The following is a 23,841-nucleotide window of genomic DNA, read 5'->3' as shown; positions in this document are numbered from 1 at the left end:
CTGTTTAAAGACAACCCTAAATGCAAGTCAAAAAGAATGATAATTTAAAGAGTACCATAGTTATGTGCACACACAGTAATTCACTCATAATAAGTCTTTGGCTTTGGAAGTGGTGTGTTCACTCGTCTCTATAATTGGTGCAATTATTGGTGCTGTGTCTGGCCTGTGACAATTAGTCTCTGCCATCTGCTGTCTGCATGGATTCAGAATGAACAGAGGGTAACTCTCCACAGTAAACTAATACTGGCATTATACACTGAACGTCTCAATACTGCAGTTAGAAGTCTCCAAGGATGTGCGTTACAGTTATGCCACAATCCAATCATATGCTTAAGGATGTAAAAGTTGTGCTTGACATACATATACACTATAGCCCAACCTATACTGCATTTTTGAGGCCAATACCGATATTTCAAAATTTAAAAAATCTAATGATCGGCTGATTTTTTTTTTCCATAAACATAACATAAAAAAACATTTTTTGCAGGGATCCCTTAAGTTTGGTTATTACAGAACCATGACTGTAAGATATGTATTGAGCAGGACATTTTACAGTTGAAAAATAAACTTACGAGTGCTCGTTAGTGGATAAACTATGTAACTCTTTTTTAAATTAACTCAAATTTTTGAGTTAATTTAATCATCAGAGCTGCAATGATTTAACTGATTATCAAGATAGTTTGCAATTAATTTTCTGTCAACTGACTAATTGATCAATCGACAGAAAATTAATCGCAAACTATCTTGATAATCAGTTAATCAAAAAAATACAAAAATTCTCTGGTTCTCCAGCTTTTAAAGTTTCTTCAGTCTTCTATGGTAGTAAACTGAATATCTTTGTGTTGTGGACTGCTGACAAGACATTTGAAGACATGAGAAATCAGCATTTTTCACCATTTTCTGACATTTTATAGACCAAATGACTAATTGATTAATAATCGACAGATCAATCAATAATGAGAATAATTGTTAGTTGCAGCCCTAGCTGAAATATATGCCAATATCTGCCATTAGCTAATATCCATTGATATATTGGTCCAGCCAATTTATCAATATACATGTGTGTATGTTGAGTGCACGTGTGTGTGGATGTAAACGCATGTGCATGTTCACATGGACTAACAGATGACTTCAAGTATAGAGACACACACACAAACAGAGTCATCCCCAGTATAGTATCCATGTAATCCTCCGGCCTTTCCACCACAGATGACTCTTAATCCAGCACCCCCGACTCTATTTATCTCAGTGACATCATTGTAGTGGGAAGCACAAACCTCTCTACATGAAAACAGAGAGAGCCTCAGCCGACAACAGAATTAAAAACAAAGAAAAGCAAACTTTGCCAAACTATGTCCAATTATCTCTGGTGAGTGTTGGCTGATCTTCTGTTCTCCACACTGATACCTCTTTCAAAAACCATCCAACCGACACGGAAAACACAACAAAAACACAGCCAAGAGCCAACCAACAAAACAACAACAGGGGCCCTTGTCTGTGTTTACTGGAAAATTAAAAAAACTCATCTAAAAACTAACATGCAGTTTCTGTAAATAGTTACTTATGAAAATCTGTCCAATAAAGAGTATGTAAATAAAACTGAGCTGTTAATTTATTTTGACACCCCTGTGTTAAGACAAAGAAGCCATGATGGACATCAGCCATAGATGGTACTTGATTGTAAGCTTAACCTTGAGACTATCTGTGTGACTCGTTTATGAAAGAGACTGTGGATCAATATGGGGACACAGTACCTAATATCGCGTATCCTCATTTCCTCTATTTGGAACGATACCTGTCTGTGAAGCCTTGACATAAGCACTTTTGGTCTTGGTTTCAAACCACTGTGCAGATTAAGATTGCATGAGAATGTGTTTTGGCACACAGGGAGGCCAAAAAACCCAGCCTGCAGCCTCACCTCAAACCTGCTGTCTACTGTGTGTGTCTATTTTTGGATGAAATGCCTCAACCTGCCCATGTTCATGCAGCCATTGTACAAGTTAATTTCTTAAACCACTATGTAATATTGACAAAGGTCTCCGTCTCAGCTTTCTCTCACATCCCCGGGACCTGAGTCTGCACACCACCCACATGAACTACCCACCTGTTTTATTTAAACCCTGCCAGAGAGACAGACATCTAGTATCTGTGGAGCTGCCTCTGCTCTATTAGGATCAATACAATCCTTCCAGCGTGTCTCATCCTCCCCGTCTCTCAGGCCAAAAGCAGCAGCGATGCAGCTTGGCAGCCCCACTCTTTCTTGTTCACTCAAGCAGTGACTGGGTAAACTAATGTATGGTTCATACTGAAGTAGTCAAACATAAGACTTTGACTCTGATGAAGACACATAAGTGTCGAAACATTAGTCTGTTTGCACAATTAAAGGCTGTGAATTAATCAGCTTGCTCCAGTCCTTTATGTTCTCTGGAAGCCTGCCATCCTCGAACTGGAAAGCACCCGATTCAGTTGCATCTTACTGGAAGATACACAGAGAAAACAGTATTTCAAGTAGTCAAACATAACATTGTACAGTGTGTCCATGAAAATTATTCCAATGACCACAACAATCTATATCTAATTTGCAAACTTTATTTCTTCTAATAAGCTGTAAAGTAAAATAAATTATTTATTTATTATTTATTACATTTTCCTACATAATGTAGAAGATGCAACCAAATGACTTATTACAAATTATACTATCTTTGGTAAATCTTTTTTCCTCTTTTGCATTTTACATTTTTCCCCCACATTTCCTATTCAAACAAGTCAAGACAGAATCAGCCAAAACTTCCTTTAAAAAAGTTGGTTAAAACACACACACACACACACACACACACACACACACACACACACACACACACACACACACACACACACTCTCACGTCTGAAAATGAGCAAAAAAAATTATGTATGATTGTGAGGCCTTATCAATCATTTGTTTAAGGGTCATATTTAATACAGGAGTTGCTATAAATCATCTCGGTACACAGTTAGATTAAAACTCTGCATGCAACAAACTTCAGATCCCATAAGCGCCACATTGTTACCAAAACCTCCCCTTCAGCCCTACTGTCTGAGCCATTTACTATGATGATAAACTATGATTTGCAGAGAATTAATGAGATTTGGATGCCACTGCAGAGAAGAACAGTGCTTCCCCTACTTGAAGAGTCAGTTATCTCCCAGTTTAATCTCTACATACAGTACATCTCTGTCCTTCTCCGTAATTGATGTACATTTCTGTCAAGTAATTAGTTTATGCTTACTAATTAAATTTTCAAATCGTCAGCTGTGTGACATTTTGCTGAAAAACAGACATCTATTCCCAGTGCATATTCAAAGAGCCAGTTTTCACCACAATAACAACACCCAAAGTAACTGTTGTTTTACACCAAACATCTGGCCTTGCACTGTCTCATCTACGTGGATCTCAACTTGTCTCCTCCAACCTTCACTCAAAGTACGCAGCACTGGAAACGCAAATACCAAAGGAACAGGCAGAGTGCCCCACCACGACTCTAGAGCCAATAGCATTTTATGACCTATTTAACCAGTTCATGTGTCAGAGAAATAATGAGTAGAGCTGCAACAATTAGTCGACTGACAGGAAATGAATAGGCAACTATTATGATAAGTAATTGATCATTTAAGTCCATTTTCAAGCAAAAGTTCCAAACATTTCATGTTCTATCATTTAATGTGGGATTTTACTGTATTTTCTTGTCTTATTATTGAAGTAAGTTGACTATCTTTGGGTTTTAGACTCGGACAAAACAAAACTTTTAACAATTGAGAACATAAATGTCAGATTGACTGATTTACTTATTTTCACTTTAGTTATATTTTTGGTTTTATTGAGGATTTGTATAATCTCACAATATCAGGCTACAATTGTCATTGTGGTTCGGCAAAGCTCAAATATACATTTACATGAGTTTACACCAGATAATTGATGGTTCTGCTTTTCACTCAGATATCAACATGAATCTTTCCTGAATCTAAAAAGACTACAACTGTTTGGGGGAGAGTTCTCACATAGACAGGAGTCATTTTATTTGGCAGGAACTGTTTGGCAGTTGTACTTTTGTTTCCTTAAGTTAAGTTAACTATAGCTGCAGAGAGGAATCAACTACTGTGCTGAGCAAACATTCTTTGTTTCTGCTCTCCTTTCTTGTTTGACCTATTTTTAAATTAGACACATCTTGACATGATTCCATGAATTCAGAGACTCTGTTCTCCAATGGTCCAAGCTGACCCAGAGCCAATATAGAAAAAAATACACTATATATTTGTTTTCCAAATGCAAAATCACATATAAAATAATCATGCTGATGTTTGTGTTCCAATTTTACACATTACATGATGACACCAAACTCCAAACTGGTGTCAAAACAAGATCAATGACATTTTTTTTTGTAGTTTTTTAACACAACTTTCTCTAAATCACTAATTTACACAACAGAACCATGTAGAATGATAATGTAATGATCGTATCATCATATAATTCTGCTGAAAGTTGATAAACAGTGATACTGAAATATTGCCCAGTCCTACTCGGAAGGCACTATTGTTACACAGCTCACCATATGTTTGTACATATATTATTCACACATGAAAACACCAACACTGTGAGCTTCCATTATCCAACCACAAGAAAGATAGTTAAATGTTCTACAAAGTAAGTGCAGCTGGCTGTGGTATATACATTTTTTATGCATTTTACTTACAAGTACACTATTTACATTCATGTTTTAATAATCATTGAGACAGTAATTAAATGAAGGTTATCTCCTTTATTATTTGCAGTCATTTGGAATTGCACTAATACAAACACAAGAAATTCTGTTGTCTGTTGTTACAAAGCTTAATGTCATGCAGCAGCAATGCATGACGCATCTTAGTATGTGAGAAACTGCTTATGTATAATGACAATGTGTGTGTGTGTCTGTGTGTGTAGCTGTTATGGTAAGTCTCCAGGAAATGAAAGTAAGTCTATGATGTCGTCAAAGGTGACCTACGTGTCTGTGTGTATAGTGTCCCATAGCAACGTGGTTTAGGTGGTTTTTTTGACTGTGCATCCAGTGTTTAGAAATGTTTGCTTCTCTATATAGATTTCACTTAATTCCCTGAGAGACAGAGTGATGACACACACCTCAGACGCTCCTTAGCAACCACAGATGAGAATAAACCTCGGCTTTGGGTCTTCGTCTCAAAAATATATGATCAGTACCTTGCAAGCGCACAAACGTGGGTGAAGAAATTTGACAGCTAAAACTATGCTTGCACATTCACTTTGTAAACTGTTGGGGTATCATTTTCCTCAAAACAAAAACCCTTAACGAACGTCTGCTGGATAGACAAAAAAAGATTTAATAGCATACATTTAAAAAAGATCCCTCTTGGTACTGTGGTAAGAAACATTTACTTCAAGTGCTATTCAACAGCCTTTAAGAGGAAACAGAAGACCACAGGTCACACTAGTCACTGCCGTCACATACACCAACACAAAAACAGATGTCAGCTGTTCTCACAACAACAATGCCATTATAAACATCGGGAAGGTCGACATGGTCAGGTGAACGCTTAAAACTGAGACCCCAGCATTATACAGCATGTCTCTGCTCACACCTACTGTCTGAGTGCATCCACTAGAGGTGATCATTTGACTAAGATGAACAACACAGTGTCAATAATGATGCTATTCAACTGCGATTCTAAATGACATATTTATTTTCTTCCACCTTCAGTGGCTGCAGTTGACACTCTGCTTGCTGCGTTTTTGCTTCACCGAACACTCTTTTAGAATGTGTGCTGTATACTGCACGGTTTATATTTTGTTTTCGTCAGCAAACTCATAAGAATCTCTGTGATTAATCCGCAGGGAAATACTACTGCACCATTACTGGACTGTAGCAAACAGCAGCAGCAGGAGGAGTAGATGCCCCGAATATTCACTCACTGCAACAGTCAGACACTGCAATAAACTATGGAACACATCGAGCTTTTACTAAGATCAGCATCACAGCAACAGACCAACCTAACAAACACATGATGTAGTGTTCTCTTCCATATGTTCATCCTTCAAGAAAACACTGACCTACTGTCTTCTGCATGCTGTCAGGCTATTACAGTACACAACAACTGTGTTTACCGGCACCTCATCTGTCACTATGAGCTTGCTCGTGCATTATTTTTAGGGTGATAAGTACCATGCCTAACACAGAGCTGATGAAACTTCTAGTATAACAGTATTCACATTAACAGACTGGTACTGTTTATCATTAATCGGCATTAGGTTACAGTACCTCTATCTCACTGTCTTGTCCTGTTCTCACAGTATCCGTTACGGTCGCAGTGGCCTTGTCTGAGCTCTTGCGGGATGCTGGGACATGTAACTAGGCCTGGGACGGCCGATGCACCCTCCCCCGCTGGCACAGTGGAAGAGAGAGAAATGACAGCAAAGAGAGAGAAGACAGAGACGGGATGTGCTCTCTCCTAAACATAAGCTGCTCTAACACCAGAATCAGACAATTTTCTCTTTTCTTTGCTTCTCCTTTTGTAACTGTCGCAACCTCCAGTTTGCTGGTGAAGCAGTTTTTTTTCCCCCCTTTCCCCTGATTCTCTCTCTGCCTCTGTCTCTCAGCTGCTTCCTGGATTACACCGGTTTTCAGTGCATGAACAGCACAGTCTTCAAGCTCCCGGATTTAAATACTGGGTTGGAACATACCACGTGGCAAAAAAGGGGAGGGACTGGGGTGAACCACTTTATGCTCTATTGTGCTGTAAAATGGAGGAGGCCCTGCATCTCTGGCCACTCCCAATTAATCTACACCTCCCACCTCTTCATGAAACACACTGCTTCAGTCATCTCATGACCGTAAACCATGTTATGAATGTTTGACAAAACATGTCTGTTAAAGAAAGGTTTTGTTTGCATATAAATGTTCCTTTTAGTATTTCCAATAAAATCCCTTTATTTGCTTCCTTTGTAGTTACCAGCACTGTAGCGCTGCAGTAACATCATTGTTATTCTTTCTAACTTGTTGGTTTTATCTGTTTTAATTTGCTTATTGCTCTGACTTATTGTTATTATGTGCTACTTTCTTTTTTCATTTGTATGCTTGCTGTTTGATGAGTCTGTTCTGATTTGTTTGTTTTTGCCAAGCGAGACAATCAAGATTGAACTCTTTTTTATGTTTTAAATCATTTTTGTGTGATTGTCAGATGTTTGTCTAAAATGTGAAGACTTGTCTTGTTAAATACAGGTGTGTGGATACATGCATTAGAGCTCATTTACATACAACACGCAATGTTATTTTCTCCGCCGATCACATGATGCAAGGGGAGGCTATTTCCCTCTTCTCTCACATGACTGCTGTATGGCACAAGGAAGGCCTGTGTGCTTAAGTACTCTGCTAAACCTCTATTAAAGTTCCATTTTTAGTGAATTTTCAAAGCAAAGATCATCAAGGAATTTTCCAGATGAAGGGTTAAACCAGAGGCACACACATATACACACACATCAGCATGAAAAACACACAAAAGGCAGACACAAACCACAGCAGGGACCGAATTCTGGACAGATCCTCATTTTTGTACAATACCATCGAATACAAACGAGCCAACTGCAACAAAAGTCAAGCTAATATTATCAACAAGACTCAGGGGAAAATATGATGACAATATTGCTCTACTCGTCTGACGCATAATTTAGTGTTTTTTCATCTTTCATGCTACCATATCCAAACTTAATATTGTGCTCCAACCCAGTTTAAAAGGCAGAGAGATATAAACATTCCTAAATCCTCAGTGTCCTCAGAAGTCATAATAACTCAGGAACCCTGCGATACTAGTGAAGTCTGGTTGTTTATAATAGAGAGCAAATATAGACGTATGTGACGTTAACAGAGGAAGAAACTTTCGTAGCTATGAACCAAAACATCAACATCAACCCACTGAGTGTGGACTTAGATACACAGCACACTCATTGCTTTGACTGCCATTTGTGACGTGCTTAAAATGTGGTGGTCAGTGATGACTCCACTTCCTGTCTGCTGTGTACTAAGTAGGCAGGACTTTAACAGACAAGCTGAGTTCTAACTACACCATGACAAATAAACAACCTATTTAGAGCTTTTGCTTTAAACCACTTAGAATATCATGCTAGCAAACACAAGAAGTTTAAGAAGAGTCTTTAATAAATGGAGTCAACATGTGGCTTTTAAAAAGTTAAAAAGCGCTAAATTCTAAAATTAATCTCAAATGCTACAAATATCAGTGGTTCAATTTCATACAGCAAATTATCTGGGCAAGTATAATTCATGAAAGACAAAAAACACTGAATGATTAATAAGAACACAGAAATAAGAAGTTTGAAAGCACATTGCTCATGATATTCACTTATACAAGAACGCAAGAAATGTGTCCTCATTCCACTGAGGCTTGTGGTGGTGGCGTACAGCTTGATTACAGATCTTTAAAATAGTTTGGAGAGTATGACACAGTGGAAAAGAAGAATAATTAACCTGGAACAGTTTCGTACACAAAAGATGAGAATTGGGGCAGCTGTGGCTCAGGAGGTAGAGCGGGTTGGGACCAATAGTCGGAAGATCGACGGTTTGATTCCCGGCTCCTCCAGTCCGCATGTCAAAGTGTCTTTGAGCAAGATACTGAACCCCAAATTGCTGCTGATGGCTGTGCCAGCTCCCTGCGTGGTAGCTTGCCACCATCGGTGTGTGTGTGTGAATGTGGCTCGCGGTGGCTTTGAGTGGTGAACACCAGAGAGGTGTTATATAAATGCGGTCCATTTACAAACTGATGTGTCGATTTTTATGTTTTCATCATAGTGCAGGGGGTGCAGTTTTCCAGCCAGTAAGTCAATCAAAAAAGGCTGTTGCTGCAACCCAAAGCCAGCTCCAGCATCAATAAGCAATGTGACCTGAGTTACTCAATACCTAAAATAATAATAGTAATGATGTTGTCTGTGCAGAATTGTAACCATAAAATTCCTTTTCATGAAAACACAATCAAGAAACATAGAATATCTCTGGATATAATCTTGCACTTTCACAGATTACTTAAAACTAGAAGACTGATGGTGCAAAGTTTACAACTGCAAAGTACATTCAGTTTATTAGCATATGAAAATGACTTTTACCAACGGCAGAAATTGAGACTAGGGCCCAATTTAATGGAGTTGCCATCTCAAGTTCATTCACTTGTGAGCATTTACATGCAGGACAATGTAAAGGAGATTGTGTCAACAGAAAGGTACTTGAGAGGCTTTAGATGAAAGTATTCATATCTACAGATAAATGTAATTTCTATCCAGTGATTCTCAGCGACCTGAAGTGTAGAAGATTGATGTGACTGGCAACCTGTCCTTCAGTGCTTGTGGGGGTTTCTTATGCATGATATTTCTGTGAATTTCCACTACTACCTTGAGGTAAATGTTTTCTGTGACTTTCTGTTATGAAACTGAAATGGCATGCTTTGTAAAGGGTAAATGATGCATGTAAGTATGTGTTATGCCACTGATGGCTTCACTTACTTACTACAATAAACTCTGAGAAGTATGCTACCGAATGGTGGTGTGAATTTTAATTTAGACCTGTTTTCCTTACCCAAATAGTCTGAGGTTTGGTTTCTTTTTCAATACCAGCTTGGGCCTCTGTTGTGCTCAACTCATCATTTTCCCATGGGACTAATCAACAGCATACGGGAGGAGCTGTGCACCACTTTTCGCTCCTTTTCTCCCAGAGGAACACAGGAGCTGGCATTATTATTAGAGCTGTTGTCAAGCAAGCCTAATCTCTAACTCTGCCCAAACATTCCCATGTGAATAAAACAGAGCAAACATTTAAACAAAAATACTCTCAGCATTCACACTGGCACTGTGTATCTCAGGAATGGTCTCAAAACAATGAATCTTCCCAGCAGCCCATCACACACAAATACACACAAACTGTATATCATTATACACAGATATGAGATGCACACCAACAGTCTCACATTCCAGAAGAAACAGATACAGACACATGCATTCAACCCCCCCCCCACTCTCCAATCCTGTGTGATTATCCAGACTACAGTTCTGTCAGTGCTGCTCTCACCATATCTGAATATAGCAAAGAGGAGCACTGTGTCACTTGACACTGTCAACATGTACCGTAACACAGTACTTAGCACTGCTTTGACATCAAGAGGTTACTGTAATATCCCATTCCTGAGACCAAAGGTGAGCCAGGGAACAAAGCTGAAGGCAATAAAAAGATTGTTGCTTCATGGAGACAACTAAAAGTGAGGAGGCTTCTGATAACACACGTCCTGTCTCTAGGAACTTCAATAGAGTATGTACATGTGTCCACATGTACATGAACACACCTTGTTACTGCTGTCTTTACTTTGATTACTGTAAAACAGCCATGAAAGAATGCTAGAAAGGCTAGAAAGTCTTTTATGGTTAAATCAAACTTTAGCATACAAATTGAACTTATTGGAACTTACTGAAGTTGCATATTCACCATGCAACTAATGATTATTATTAACCAGCAAATATTTACTTGCTTAATAAATTAATTGATTAATCTTTTACTCTATGGAGACTTAAAAAGAAATTGAAAAATTGTCCATTGCAATTTCTCTAGAACATCTTCAGATGTCTTGGTCCTATTAACAGTCTGACTGTTTTTGCATGTGTTTCCAAACAAAGGGAAAATATGAGCTGCGAGATAATTATGTCAACGAGTTGGGGAATGGTGGGTGAGTGCTTCCTTGACTCATTGGGGTTACAGGCCAATAAAAACCGGGCAGGGACCAAACTTCAGCTGACGCCTGCTCATCTGTGATCAAATGAGATGGATTAAATGAAAATGGATCTTCATTACAAGCCATGGCATGAGCAGGGATGCTTAACTGTACCTCAGTGATGAAATACAACCCCTTCATAACCATGTGTTATGCACTGTCTGTCAGCCTGCAAATCGCCCCAGTGAGACCAGTGAGATAGATACGTTGTGTGTGATGGCATGATGTTGAGTCAAGCTCCTCTGAGCATGTGAGTGTGTGTTTGTTTACGGTGTGGTGATGATTAAAAGGACAGATATTGCGGCTCTGGTGACTATCTAGTCAACCCTGCAACAACAGGCCCACCTGTGATAGCTTAAGAGGTCGTCATTTCTGGTTCTCCAAAATCCCTTTTCCACCACTGACTGACTTCCTCTGTTACATGGGAAACAGCTGAGCTATTCATAGCAGAAGAAAAGCCAGGAATTTTCCACTCAAACACGGAGCAAACTGGTCCTCAGTCATGTCTGACTGCAGGATAGGCAAAGACCTGAGACACTGACAACCAGCCACTTGTTTAACCTGTTAAACGACCCACCTGTGGGACACTTTAGCCTCTCTAACTTTGGTACAGGATCAACTATACTCATTCTGACCTTGTGGTTGTAGAATTTAAAGAGTTGCCTTTCAAATGAAATAACGGTTATGAACAGTAAAATTTTATTTTGGATAAGTTATTTTCGGGCTGGTGCAAAAAAATACAGGTGCCTGGTAAGAAGTTAAAACTGATGGTCTGACTTTACAAAACACTTATGAACCAGAGACTCCCTCTAGTGGTGATATAGACAAGTACAGAACTGTACTTATGAAATGTGCTATTAAAATGTACTGAAGAAAAAAAGCAGTTCATCAGAAAATGTTCTAAATATTTTTTTAATTTTTTTTGCAATTTTTTCCAAAATGAACCCCCCATATACAGTCCACACTATACAGTGAATACTTCCATACCTTTATGGTAACATTTAGTCAGTTCCCTCAATTCTCTAGATTTTACAGTTTAACAATATGAAAAATAGGCTCAATTGTGCAGTGACACTGAGGTGCTACTTTGTCTCTCAGTAGTGAAGAAAAAAAACACAAGCTAGTAATCCCTACAATATGCTGTAACACCCACAACCACAGCTGTGAAGCTATGGAGCACTGAGGAGGGACTCCCTGTGTTTGCTTGTCACATGTTTCAGTCTACTGCAGGACCAGCTGGTGGGGGTTGGGAAGAACGAGTTGAGGAGGCACAGGGGATGCCGGTTGTGCAGGTCCATAGGGCAACAACATGTAGATGTGCTAATGATTCAGTCAGCAGTGTAACAAAGCCCCCCAGGCGTAACAGAACAGAGCCCGCATGACTTTGCATGTCATGTGATAAGGAATACACACAATTTCAAGAAACAAGTCATGACAGGATCAACAGTGAAATGAGTTGACAACATACTTGAAAGGAAAATCTGCTGCAACAAAGTCATTTGACAAACTAGACTACCAGACAGCCCACAAATTAAAGGTACACACCACCGTAGTGTCAAGTTAGAGGCCAGCAAGTTTGTGGAAATCAAGCGAGAAGCCTCTGTATCAGATCACAACAGAGAGTGCAGCAGTGAATCATGCTGGAGAGAGGAATTCCCTCCACCTCTCCGGCAGATACTTAAATAGCCTCTATATATCACGTCATATAGCTTCGGCTGCAAAGCTAGGACATTACATATTCTGCTTCATATGATGCAATGAGGGTCCAGTGGGAGAGAGCAGCCTGCAGACAGAGACAGATTCCTGACTGGGTAATCAATGCTTCTACCAACAAATCAACACCGACACTTACATAAGAGAACTGTTTCAACTGTGCACGAGTGCTGGAGATAAAAATATATTTGGAAAAAAAAACGAAACTTCCTTCCTAGATTCTTGAAAGGATAGATGCAGTAGAGCAGAGCTGTTTCTTGTATTGCAGCGAGAAAGAACACAGGAAATGTTGAAGCCTCCAGTTCATGACTTGAATATAACACCAACTGCTCAAGATGCAGCTACAGTAGATTTTTCTACAGCAAAAAATTGACATCGAGAACGCTAACAGGCCGGTGTGGTCAGAGCAAAGCACTGTAATGGGTAGCCTACATGTGGCTCCTATGACAGACTGGGAGTGCAGAGGGCTCAGCCAAGCGGCTAATTGAGAGGACTTAAATGACTGCATGGATGGAGAGACCTCTAAGTTATTTATTACTGCAGCAAAGACAGGCTTCCTCAGCAAATACAGTATAGTGTGTGTCAATGTGAGTTACTGCCTGAGATCTGCTGCCGCATCCCTCCAAAAATATCCAGCATTTGTGCTGTGCTATGGCACACTGAGGATGTAGCTTATAATTAAGTCAATATTAACATTTAATTGCTTCACAGATAAATTGCTGGTTTAACTTTCTAGTTTGTCCCCACAGAGACCAGTCAGCATCAACATCAAAGGTAATGAAAGAACTACAATCGTTTGGCCTGTCTCCCATCACACTAAAATGTTAATCAAACTCCTACGCATACCTTGTGAACTGACACTACTGAGTAACATACTAATTGCAAAACACCACCATATGCCAGTGAGATAAAGGCCTGTTGTGACAAAGCCTAATTAAAATATGAAAGTATGTGTTTACCGTGTTAAAATATATATTTTATTGTTCTCACCAGCATGCAAATGTCAATAACAAATATCTTCTTTATAGACTATTATCTGAGAGTGTCATATTCATCCTGTAACTTACAAGAATTTATACATTGAAGTCAAGTAAAGTAGCTAAAGTCTGTTAAACCCATCCATTCAAAAAGCAGCTGCAGTGACATGGACTCTGTTGCAATTTTCTCAGAGATCATCAATCTAAAATACACTCAACAAGATTGAATCAAAGTTTAACATAGTTATCACATCTGTGATGCTGACAGTGGAATCTAACTGAAACTTGAAGGGAAGATGAAATACAGCCATCTTTAGCTGCTACAACAAAGAAAACCTTCAAGATTAGAAGACCAAAAATAGTGTCCAACTTTCATCGTATGCCAGTTACTGATATGACGATAGTTTATTTTTCTCCACATGGTATATTAATATAAGTAATGAGCTTCTGTGCCTACAGTTGACGAAGGTATTTTTGTCATATTGACACAGGCGAAGCTGCAAGATAAAATGATCCCACTGCTCTGTTGAACCCAAACTAATGAGATAAGAAGAGGCCATAGTCAGGACACCCATGATAAACTGTCATTGCTACAAGGGGAGGCCAGCGGGGCCCGCTAAGGGCTGAGCATCCGTTTACAACTTGATGATAATCAACCCCAGGGCAGCACTAAGTGTTAAGTCTCTGCCACAAAACAGCATTAAAATTTACAAGTTAATTAACAGTTGTGCATCAGTGCACCATTAGGCCAAATGTTTCAATTAATCTGCAAATGAACTGCATTTCCAAGACTTTTTAAAGGAAGAAGAACTAATACAAAAATGGATGTATGTCTATTTTTTTGGGCTACCTACATAACAGCTATATATGGGAAACACACTCTACTGTACACTGCATTGTTTCATCAGCAATATGTGTAAAATCCATAAAAGCAGAATCTGATCCATGTTTTAGTTTGGCTGCCTTATAATGTATTTATTGTATTAATGTATTTATTAACTTACTAACTATGGTGTTACTAAATTACAAACTTTTTGCTCAGGATGTCAGTTACTGAGTTACTAGTTACTAGAGTTACAAGCCTACCAGTCAAGATTATTATTTACTTTAGCGCTAACACGATTAGTTGACTAACTGACTGACGGAAAACTAATCAACAAAAATTTAAGTAACTGACTGATCATTTTAGACAATTCATCAAATAAAAACATCAGCCATTTTTAGATTCATGTTTCTAAATACAGGGTGTACAAGAACATGTAATGTGCATTTGTCCATATTTTTTTTAGTTCAGTTAAAATATTCTTTGCAATGAAGTGCATTACAGTCCCAGACAGAGCAGCATGCATGAGGAATGAACTTCAAACTGTGAAATTTAACCAATCTCTCAAAATCCAGTAGAAAACAAAACTCAGCTACTAACTAGAGTTACAGCAGTCCTCATCTCTGTAAACTCAGTTCCATTTCTTATTATTCCTGGTGAGCATGCATGAATTCTTCAGTGCTACTGCACATGCATCTGTGTAATTTTATGACTCTACAGTCATATTAAAGCTGAGAGTTTTCACACTCTTTTTATGGGACCCCCTCTCACCCACACTCACCAGGGCTGGTGGTGCTCTTGAGGCCCCCCCTCTTGTGAAACGAGGATTTAGATTTAGGCTTCCCTTGTCCATCGCTGGTGGATGAGGAGCTGGAAGAAGAGGATGACATCTTGCCGCCTGTGCTCCTGCTACTACTGGAGCAGAGCAAGGCAGAGCTGCGCAGTGGCCAGCAGAGGGAGAGAGGAGCACTAGCTCTAATGCTGGAGCTCTGTCTCACGGTGGGGCAGCGGGGCGGCAGGACCCATACTGAGCCGGTAGAAGCTCCTCTGCAGAGTTGGCTCCTCCTCCCACCCAGCAGCAGGTCAGCAGGCATGCTCCACAGCAACGAGCTGAAAGGCAGCCCAAGGCTTCCCCAGCTCCTGCTGGGAGCCATCCTCCTTGGTTGCCCTAGCAACCAGGGAATGAGCTTCCTGTAGCCGATGCAGGGGAAAACATTCACAGAGGAGGGCATTGCAGATCAAAGTCTGTAGTTAGCATGACAGCCAGCAAGCCTGGAGACCGACTACACCCCACCAGCTGAGCGCCAAGGTGAGCGAAGGACAAAAGTTTTTCCACTCATCTAAAAATAGCATTTAGATACACTAGACATGAGAATGTGTGTTCAACCACGAAAAAGGCAGAGGATCCAGATGAACGGCAAGTTGCAAAAGAAAACAAAGAACTTAGAATGGTGAGTGTGGATAAGCACAGAAACCAGCTTAGTGTGTAAGCTGACTAGTGAACTTCCAATCGTCTTTGCTGGAAAATTCAGAGGGGAGACAGACAGCCTTAACACACACAGCACAGGCCCGCCTGCCATGAACTATTATAAACAGTGACAACCAATGCCCAGTTAGGCCAGTAATCCAAGCCATGTCAAGTGCGTGCACAACTTTCGCTCAACTGGTTGCTGTAATTTAGGAGCATGAATTATGAATGAATTATTTCACACGTTTATTAAAAGTGTAGTAACCACACAAGCTTCCAAACGTCAGCAGAGCCCAAGCAAGCAACAGAAACAAAGCTCATGTGGTTTTGTTATTCTAATGGTGCATAACTTTAAAGACAACGCAAAAGTCCATTTTTACTGCCTGAGATAATTCTCTAATTTAGGCTCAGTAAAGTCAGTTCCAATTAAGAGGTTTTCATGTCACAGATCAATAAATATAGATTCAAAAATGCTGAAAGACACTGACTGGTGACTGTCTACAGTGACATTGGCCTTACAGTGTATTTTAAACATCACTTGCCTTAGTCGTCAGAGCAAGAGACATAAAAGAGTAAAGATCCCCATCTAGTGGTAAGAAAATTTTATGCAGTTGCACAAAAACATATGTGTCCCTTCAGAGTAAACAGTCGTTGTTCAGGCAGCTTCAGTTTACCAAATCTGAAACTGTGCAGAAACAAGAAGGCAAACCTTTTACTTGTACACTAACAGAAGCTCAGCATTAAGTGCTTTGAATGTGGCAAACTGATGTTGCCATGAACTGTGATAATTTGTACAGAGAGCTGGCACTTGGTAAAAAGCCACTTTAAGATATACTGTACCATTGTCCTCTAACTACACTTAAACGCTTCAGACTGTAGGATTATTCCAAAAAATGTTGTATATAAACTGACATCTGGAGTTACTGTGCAGGCTGAACATGATCAAGTCTTATCAGAATTCTCAATGTTTATTTAGAACAAATTAAAACATGATATGTGGATCAGATATTTAGTCATACAACTGTGGCTTATTATCTGAGACACTCAAACCTAAAAACATTTAAACCTATGATGCTAATGTCTAAAACTAAAGCACAATCTATGCAATATTTTTTGTTAGGATTACTGTGAAATTAGGCCAAAGCGATTGAAAACTATTAAACTCCGGTCCCAAACTACACCCTGCAGATTTTGAACAGACCACAACATAAAACAATCAAATTAAATGAGTGTCACAACAAAACCCTGCAAAGATGAATCTGGTGAGTGGCTGACAAAAGTGTAAGAAGTCAAGGTTTATCTTTGCCAAGTTAAAAAAAAAAATCTTGTTTCAGGGTTTCTCCAGCCTTTTCTGAAATCTGACCCAGTTTTTGAGTGAGCTGACGCTCACCATCTGGTGCAGCGGCAGCAGCAGCAAAGGCTAAAAAACAGAGGCCTACTTTTTGTTTAAAAGAAAAATGAAATGCATGAATATGTCACATTTAACTAAAACCAAATCACTTATATTCTCAAGGCCTTACCTGCAAACAGAGGGCAATTATGTTGCCCTGATAGATCTTGTTATTCCCTCTTTGGTTTTCTCTTTGCCTCTGCTGCTTGGTCAAGCTTTCTGTCTGCACACCCCTTTGCTAAAAATGAGACCACTGTGCATATCAATGGCTGCTTGGGGATTTTTTTTTTTCACTCCTTCAGAGCAAAGCTCATGGAATTCAGCATTTTGTTTGCAGAGGCCATACGCCAAAAAAAAAAGAGAAAAAAAACCCCACAGTGTTCTCTTTTTCCATGTATAGCCTGTTTATAAGTAATGTGACCTGCAAAATGCCGTCAAGCTCAATTGAGCAAAGCGTGCTTTTCTCTAATTAGATTACATGCACATCACATTCAAAGGCTGACATTGATGAACTTGTGAATGACAAAAGCAAATCCAGGATTATTTTAGCATTTCACAAACACAGTCATGGCATTAGACTATTAATAGCACCGATTCCACTGATCACAGCACTGGAGAGTAACTATTTGCTAAAATTTAACTTAAACTGAGCACGGTGGGGTTTATTTGTTTTACACTTTCACTAGATTTTTGATGATAAACCGTACTCATCTGTATTTCTTTTTTTTTTAATGCAAGAATTAGGACAACAAAACCAGGATATTTAAGAGAGGTTAGCATGGAACCACTTGTCTTTGAGAGAGATTTGTTAGGAAGAAAAGTCAACTTTGGGAAACATTACAGTATTGAGGAGAGAGACTGATAAGACTATTGATCATATAACTATGCTGCTGAGTGGTTTCCAAAAGCTCTACTTTTGCATTTTACTTGGGCAGTTTCCAACACTTGTAGACTTCATCTGAAAATATCACTACTTTTACTGTAAACCTCACACCTCAATAATAATAAGTAATGCTTGTTTTTCCTTATCTGAATGGAGGGTCTAAGGACAGTGTTGTATGATGTAAAGCTTGTAAAGCATTGAGGTAAATTTATATATTTGGGCAACATAAAAGAAATTGACTACAGCATTCTGGTACTCTAATAAAATAGAGAAAACCTGTATCACTGGGTGTACAAGCCTCTTTGGTTATTGCAAGGCCACTAAAGAATGTAAAGTGCCCAACAGAGACCTCTGAAGGAGTTTTAAGCTGCTTGAGGTAAGCAGTTATCTTAATAACATTATGGGTTATGCAACCTCGACAATAACTAGGTTAAGTGTTTGTGTTGAATTGCTCTTGACAGATGTCTGCACTGTGTCACTGCTTGTTGACTTACCACCTGACATAGCTGAAGACTTAGCTGGCAGCAGATGTAGACTGTAGTGGCACAAGAAGACCGGAAATGTCCTGCGGAAAACACACAGCACGGTATGTAAAACTGGCGAGAGATAACGTAGCTAGCGGGCTGATGAGTTACCTATTATACTGAGACCTGTTAGCTATTATTAACGTTACTGTTACTGTAAAGTTGGAAACTATCTAGTAAATTAGCGTTAGTTTACTACATAGTAACGTTTCACATAGGCTAGTGCGTTAGCTGTTCACTACAAACCTGAGTGACGTTAAGTTAGTTAAACTATCTGTTAACGTTTATTACCTGACGTAACTTCTCGTCAGTAGCCGTTAGCGTAACTGTCGATAAATTTCACCTTGACTTGACCACGTGGGTTTGTTTTTTTTAAGGCAGTTTCCTCAAAAACAACAAGAAGTTTTAAAGGAGCCGCCCGCTGTGTTCCAAGGTTTAGAGGTTACTAATGTTAAAATAGAGCAGATACATTACAGCCAGATGTCCTGTCGGGGGTTAGACACACACACACACACACAGAGGGAAAGGGTAGGCCGGAGAGCCAGGTCCAGCCCTCAGGATGCATTTTACTACCTTTTTTTCCATTATATTTCCTGTTAGCATGTACTTTGGACCATCAACCACCTCCAACGCGAGGCTGTTTGGTCTCAAGGAGCCCCAAAACTCCCTTCTAACATGTTTCTGGCGAAGTGATGTAAATGCAAATTGTTAAGGTACTACAATTGCATAAATAGTTATACAAGTATGAAGTTGGGCAGGAAGTATCCTGAAACAAAGGGGGCAGTAGCTTGCTGACATTCTATTTTAAAATATTACCCACAACATCCTCAAAAAAGACAAAAAAAAAGACTGACTGCTTGACCAATTCTCATCAAAAATGATCATTTTCCAGCACTTTATGGTCAATGTCAAAGCCTCACTTGTATATGGAAAACTCACCAAAGTTCATACACTTCTATTTGAGCCCAAGATGACCTTTCTGTCTTGAAAATTACACTTGCTGTGGCTGAAATTCTTCACTATACCTCAAATCAGAGTAAACAGAATTTTCAGATGCATCTAACAATATTAATATAGCCTCCCATTTATCCATGTCAGTTTTGTTGAATTTAACTGTCATTCTTACATTACCAGGTATGGGGAAATTTAACTATAACTTGGTTCTCATTTTGCTGTTAACAATCACTGAGGACAATTCCTCAAAGTGGAGTTGAAGAAGTATACTCAAGTTACCACAATGTAAGGATACTAAATTACAAGTAAAGTCTTGCATTCAAAATTACACAGAGGTAACAGTAAAGAAGTATTATCAGCAAATACATACTTATAATATCTGTAATAGTAAAATTAATCATTATGCAGACAGAATGGCCCCTTTCAGTGTTGTATTATTGTAAATTATATAATGGAATTATTATTAGGTGCGACTACATGTAAGTATAATTTCAGTGTTGTAGCTGGTCAAGGTGGAGGTTGTTTTGACAATTTTACATACTTTTGGATAATGCTGCAACTACACTTAATTTCATTATCGATTAATTTGTCAATTCTTTTCTCAATTAATCGATTTAGTTGTTTGGTTTAAAAAATGTCAGAAAATGGTGAAAAATGTTTATCACCATTTCCCAAAGCCCAAAATACAAACTTAAGATTTCTTGTTTTGTCCTGACCAACAGTCCACAACCCAAATATATCCAGTTTACTATCACAGAAGACTAAAGAAACTAGAAAATATTCGCATTTATGAAGCTTGAAGCACAGAAGTTTAGCATTTTTTCTTTAAAAAATGACTCAAAATGATTAATCGATTATAAAAATAGTTGGCGATTAATTTTCTGCAACCAATCAATGAATTGAATAATCATTGCTGCTCTGCTTTTGGATAGTTTCATTGCAGTACATTGCAAAGGATCACATTTTATATGCATATTACTGACTTTTAAACAACAAATCTTAACCTGTAAATAACTAAATCTGTAAAATGATGTGGTGGAGTAATACAGCATTAAAATCAACAGATAAGATGTATAACAATTAAGCAGATCCTATCTTAACATGATATTGATATGATGCTCACTTGTACTGTACAAGTTTCCATTTTTAATGGTAAACTACCAGCATTTGATCAGTAGGGATCAATAAGATTTGAAGGTGTAGATGCATGGCTGTGATGCCGCATGTAGCTTGTCGTGCTAGTAGTGTGGTGTTTTGTGAACTGGTCCGTAATTAGAGCAATAGCTGATGATTTTCCTCAGAGGTGGTGATTAAACCCTTCTTACAAAGCTATTGTACCTTATTATATTCATACACACAAGACATTTTAGAAGCACACACTCACTTCACAAAGTTATCTGTGTTTTCCTTACTTTATCATTTCTCTCTGTTACTCTCTAACAGATACTGTCTTGTCCTCCCTTTCTACATGTTCGTCTGGGTTTGTTCCTGCCACAGAATCTGCCTGCAACCCTCTTGTCCATCTGCTTCCACCTCTTCTTGATAAACAGCGGCGTGATACATGTGACGCAAAGGACCAACCTCCATCTGGAGTCAACTTTTTGGGTTTGTTCAGTGACAATATTGGCCTCACAAGACAAGGTCAATAACAATTACAACTGAAATAAGATTTTGAGGGAACAGCTGGTCTCTCCATCTTTACAGTGGCAGCAGAATACATTGAGGACTGCAGCTCAGAATCTCCCCAAAATGTTCATTTGAAACCAAATCTTACCTTGGCTGCTGTATCCCATATGGCTAACAGCATTATACTGCATAATCATGTGCCCTCTTGGAGTTGGCCTACTCCATAAATATCTATCTCTACACATGATGTATGTTGATTTTATTTTGTAAAACTAATTTGAAAAATGATTTATTGAAGCTGCCGTGATACATATTTTTATATTAACAACGGATCAAATGACTAAGTGTAGTGTGAAAGGTGTCACTTGGTCATAGTAGCACCCAACTTGGCAGTTCCCCTGAGCTCTATGGAGAAGTTTAGCATCACAGAATAAGTTAGCAACTAGCTAATGAACATAATGGAGCATTAAGCAGCTAAAGGGTCAGATATGTTTCGCAGGAGTTGGTGGAGACCAAAACAGAGCTAAAAGGAGGGTAAATATGTAGATACAAACACAACTCCAAATGATTTCCACTGTTACAGCACAGTACAGTACTTGCTAACATGTACACCTACTTTATAGGTGGCAGTATGTGAGTGTTTACAGCTGGTTCCACTGCACCCAAGTAACTTAAAAATGTAAATTAAAGCGGTTTTAAGCTTGTATAGATTCCACTTTGGTCTTTTTAATTTGTCAAATCTTTGTTCCATAACAAACTGAAGCACTACCTACTTTTGTATTTTGCCTTTTCTTCAGTATATCCACATGTATATATGCCCCTCTCACTTCCCTCTTTCACTTCTTCTTTTGGCTCCCTGTGCACCCCCACACTCTTCAGGTTGTTATTCATCATTTCATTCCAGCCAAACGCCCTTTGCCCTTCTGCAAGCACTCAGTACATACTGACAAATGCTTTACACTCTTTACCTTATGCTGATGTAGCCACAGTGTCGTACTGTACAGGCATACCTATTCTCCACTGTGTCACTGGCTTTCTGAAATCTGTCACAGGAACATGTCGTGTCCCTTATTTGCCATCATCTTTTGTTCATTGCTTCTGTTTTTCTTGTATTAGGGAATTCTTTTTTTATGTGTTGCAGTTAGCTTTTATCTTAACACATATACATGTGTAGTATATTTTCAAAAACAGTTTTCAGATTTTGTTTTGCATTTCTTTCATCTCTCGCCATCATGTTAGATTGATTTCATTCCTAATAACTGGTGTTATCAGCAGCACTATTTAAGCATATTACTTTAAAATAGCACAGTGGTAAAATAATTGTTACTTTTGAAAAAAAGAACCAACGTAAATGCAAGGCTAAAAGTATACTTATACAGAGCACATTTATGTATACAAACATTTCACACAATATGAAATAATAATTCTGAATCTGGATTATGATACTAAAACCTTCTGTATCAGAATATATCTTTTATGTTTACATATATAGTACCAGTCAAAAGTTTGGATACACTTTCTCATTCAAGTGAATGGGAAAGTGTATCCAAACTTTCAACTGGCACTGTATATTCTGTAGTTATGAAAGTAAATAACTCCAGCATTTCCAGGAAGCAATGAAAGGTAATAACTAAACACAGAGTACAGCAGAATGTGGAAAGCCAAAATATCAGAGTTTACAGTATGAAATACTCACAAAAGCAATCCCAGATTGTGATAAAATAACAAAAACAAACGTCAGCTCTGAATTAGCCTGGAATATATTTTAAGAAGTCACAGATAAGGGTGTCTTGTTGGATTCTGAATAGAGCAGGCTCCTCCTACCGCCCACTACAGCACTGAGAAATGTCACTAGGTAATAATTTCCATGGGGATAGCAGAGCCTGGTGAAGCTGGGGGCGGTTTGACTGAGGTCCATCGTTGAGGTGTGAGGCCTGTCGCACACCAGCATCTTCCAACTGAAACATAGCATCAAACAGTAGCAGGATGGATTTGTTTAGATTGAGTATCTCTACATTTTATTCTGCTCTCAAGAAGGTTAGATTAGGTCCATATCTGAGCAGTGGGAGAAAACAGAGTGTTGGGAGTTGTGCAAATGTAATTCATTACATTTTTACAAATCTATTTTTCTATCTATCAGTCTTTTCTTTCTGATGAAGGTCATACCAGTGGCTTTGGCCTTTGAAGTTTAAATGTTACCTTAAGGTCAAAGTGTTTGAACTGCATCCTCCTACCCTCCTCTTTGCAGTGGGATATCAAAGCAAAGCAGGGAGATTATGCCACACACGCTGAATTACATAGTACGAATACAGAACACTGAGATGTTGAGTAAAAGACGCTTTAAAGACCCTAAATGTAAAGCAGATATTTGGTATCACTATTTGTGACAGAAACCCCATATTTTAGGGAGAATTATGAAAATGCATCGGAAATGTTTTACAAACATAGAAACTCTTTATTACAACAGTATCTCTCGCTCAAATTTTAGCCATATATTTTCCGAACACATTCATATCATTGCAGTACAGTGGTCATTCTTTTATTTTAGAAAAAACTATCTCTGAACAAGTGAAAACCCTAACACAAACATTCAACATCATTCACAGTTTTGGGATATTTTAGACGTGATGAAAAGAACATTATCAAGCTCAAGTTTGATTTTGGATTGGCATTGTC

At 38.7% G+C, this 23,841-nt stretch overlaps 1 protein-coding gene and 1 long non-coding RNA gene across 9 annotated transcripts in view; one reads left to right on the top strand and one right to left on the bottom strand.

Annotated features, from left to right (window-relative positions):
- The window catches only part of LOC137181571 (AMP deaminase 2-like), a 32,625-nt gene extending 13,465 nt beyond the window's left edge, over positions 1 to 19,160 (bottom strand). For 2 of the 8 annotated variants that reach the window (XM_067587372.1, XM_067587373.1), the window contains exon 1: positions 15,102 to 15,609. In XM_067587372.1, coding sequence (XP_067443473.1) covers positions 15,102 to 15,552 — 451 coding nt within the window. In that variant the 5' untranslated portion in view covers positions 15,553 to 15,609. Of the gene's footprint in view, positions 1 to 6,306; positions 6,686 to 15,101; positions 15,610 to 17,308; positions 17,442 to 18,555; positions 18,627 to 18,876 lie in introns of those variants that run through there. The other 6 variants (XM_067587374.1, XM_067587376.1, XM_067587375.1 and 3 more) reach the window with 6 other exon arrangements.
- Positions 15,508 to 21,869, top strand: LOC137181575 (uncharacterized). Its single transcript, XR_010928160.1, has 3 exons — positions 15,508 to 15,629; positions 18,523 to 18,647; positions 21,037 to 21,869. It is a non-coding gene; the product is annotated as an uncharacterized lncRNA (long non-coding RNA).
- Positions 21,870 to 23,841: the final 1,972 nt, after the last annotated feature.

The sequence above is a fragment of the Thunnus thynnus genome, chromosome 4 (assembly GCF_963924715.1).
Source record: "Thunnus thynnus chromosome 4, fThuThy2.1, whole genome shotgun sequence".
Lineage (NCBI taxonomy): Eukaryota > Metazoa > Chordata > Actinopteri > Scombriformes > Scombridae > Thunnus > Thunnus thynnus.
This window is presented reverse-complemented; position numbering and strand designations above follow the sequence as displayed.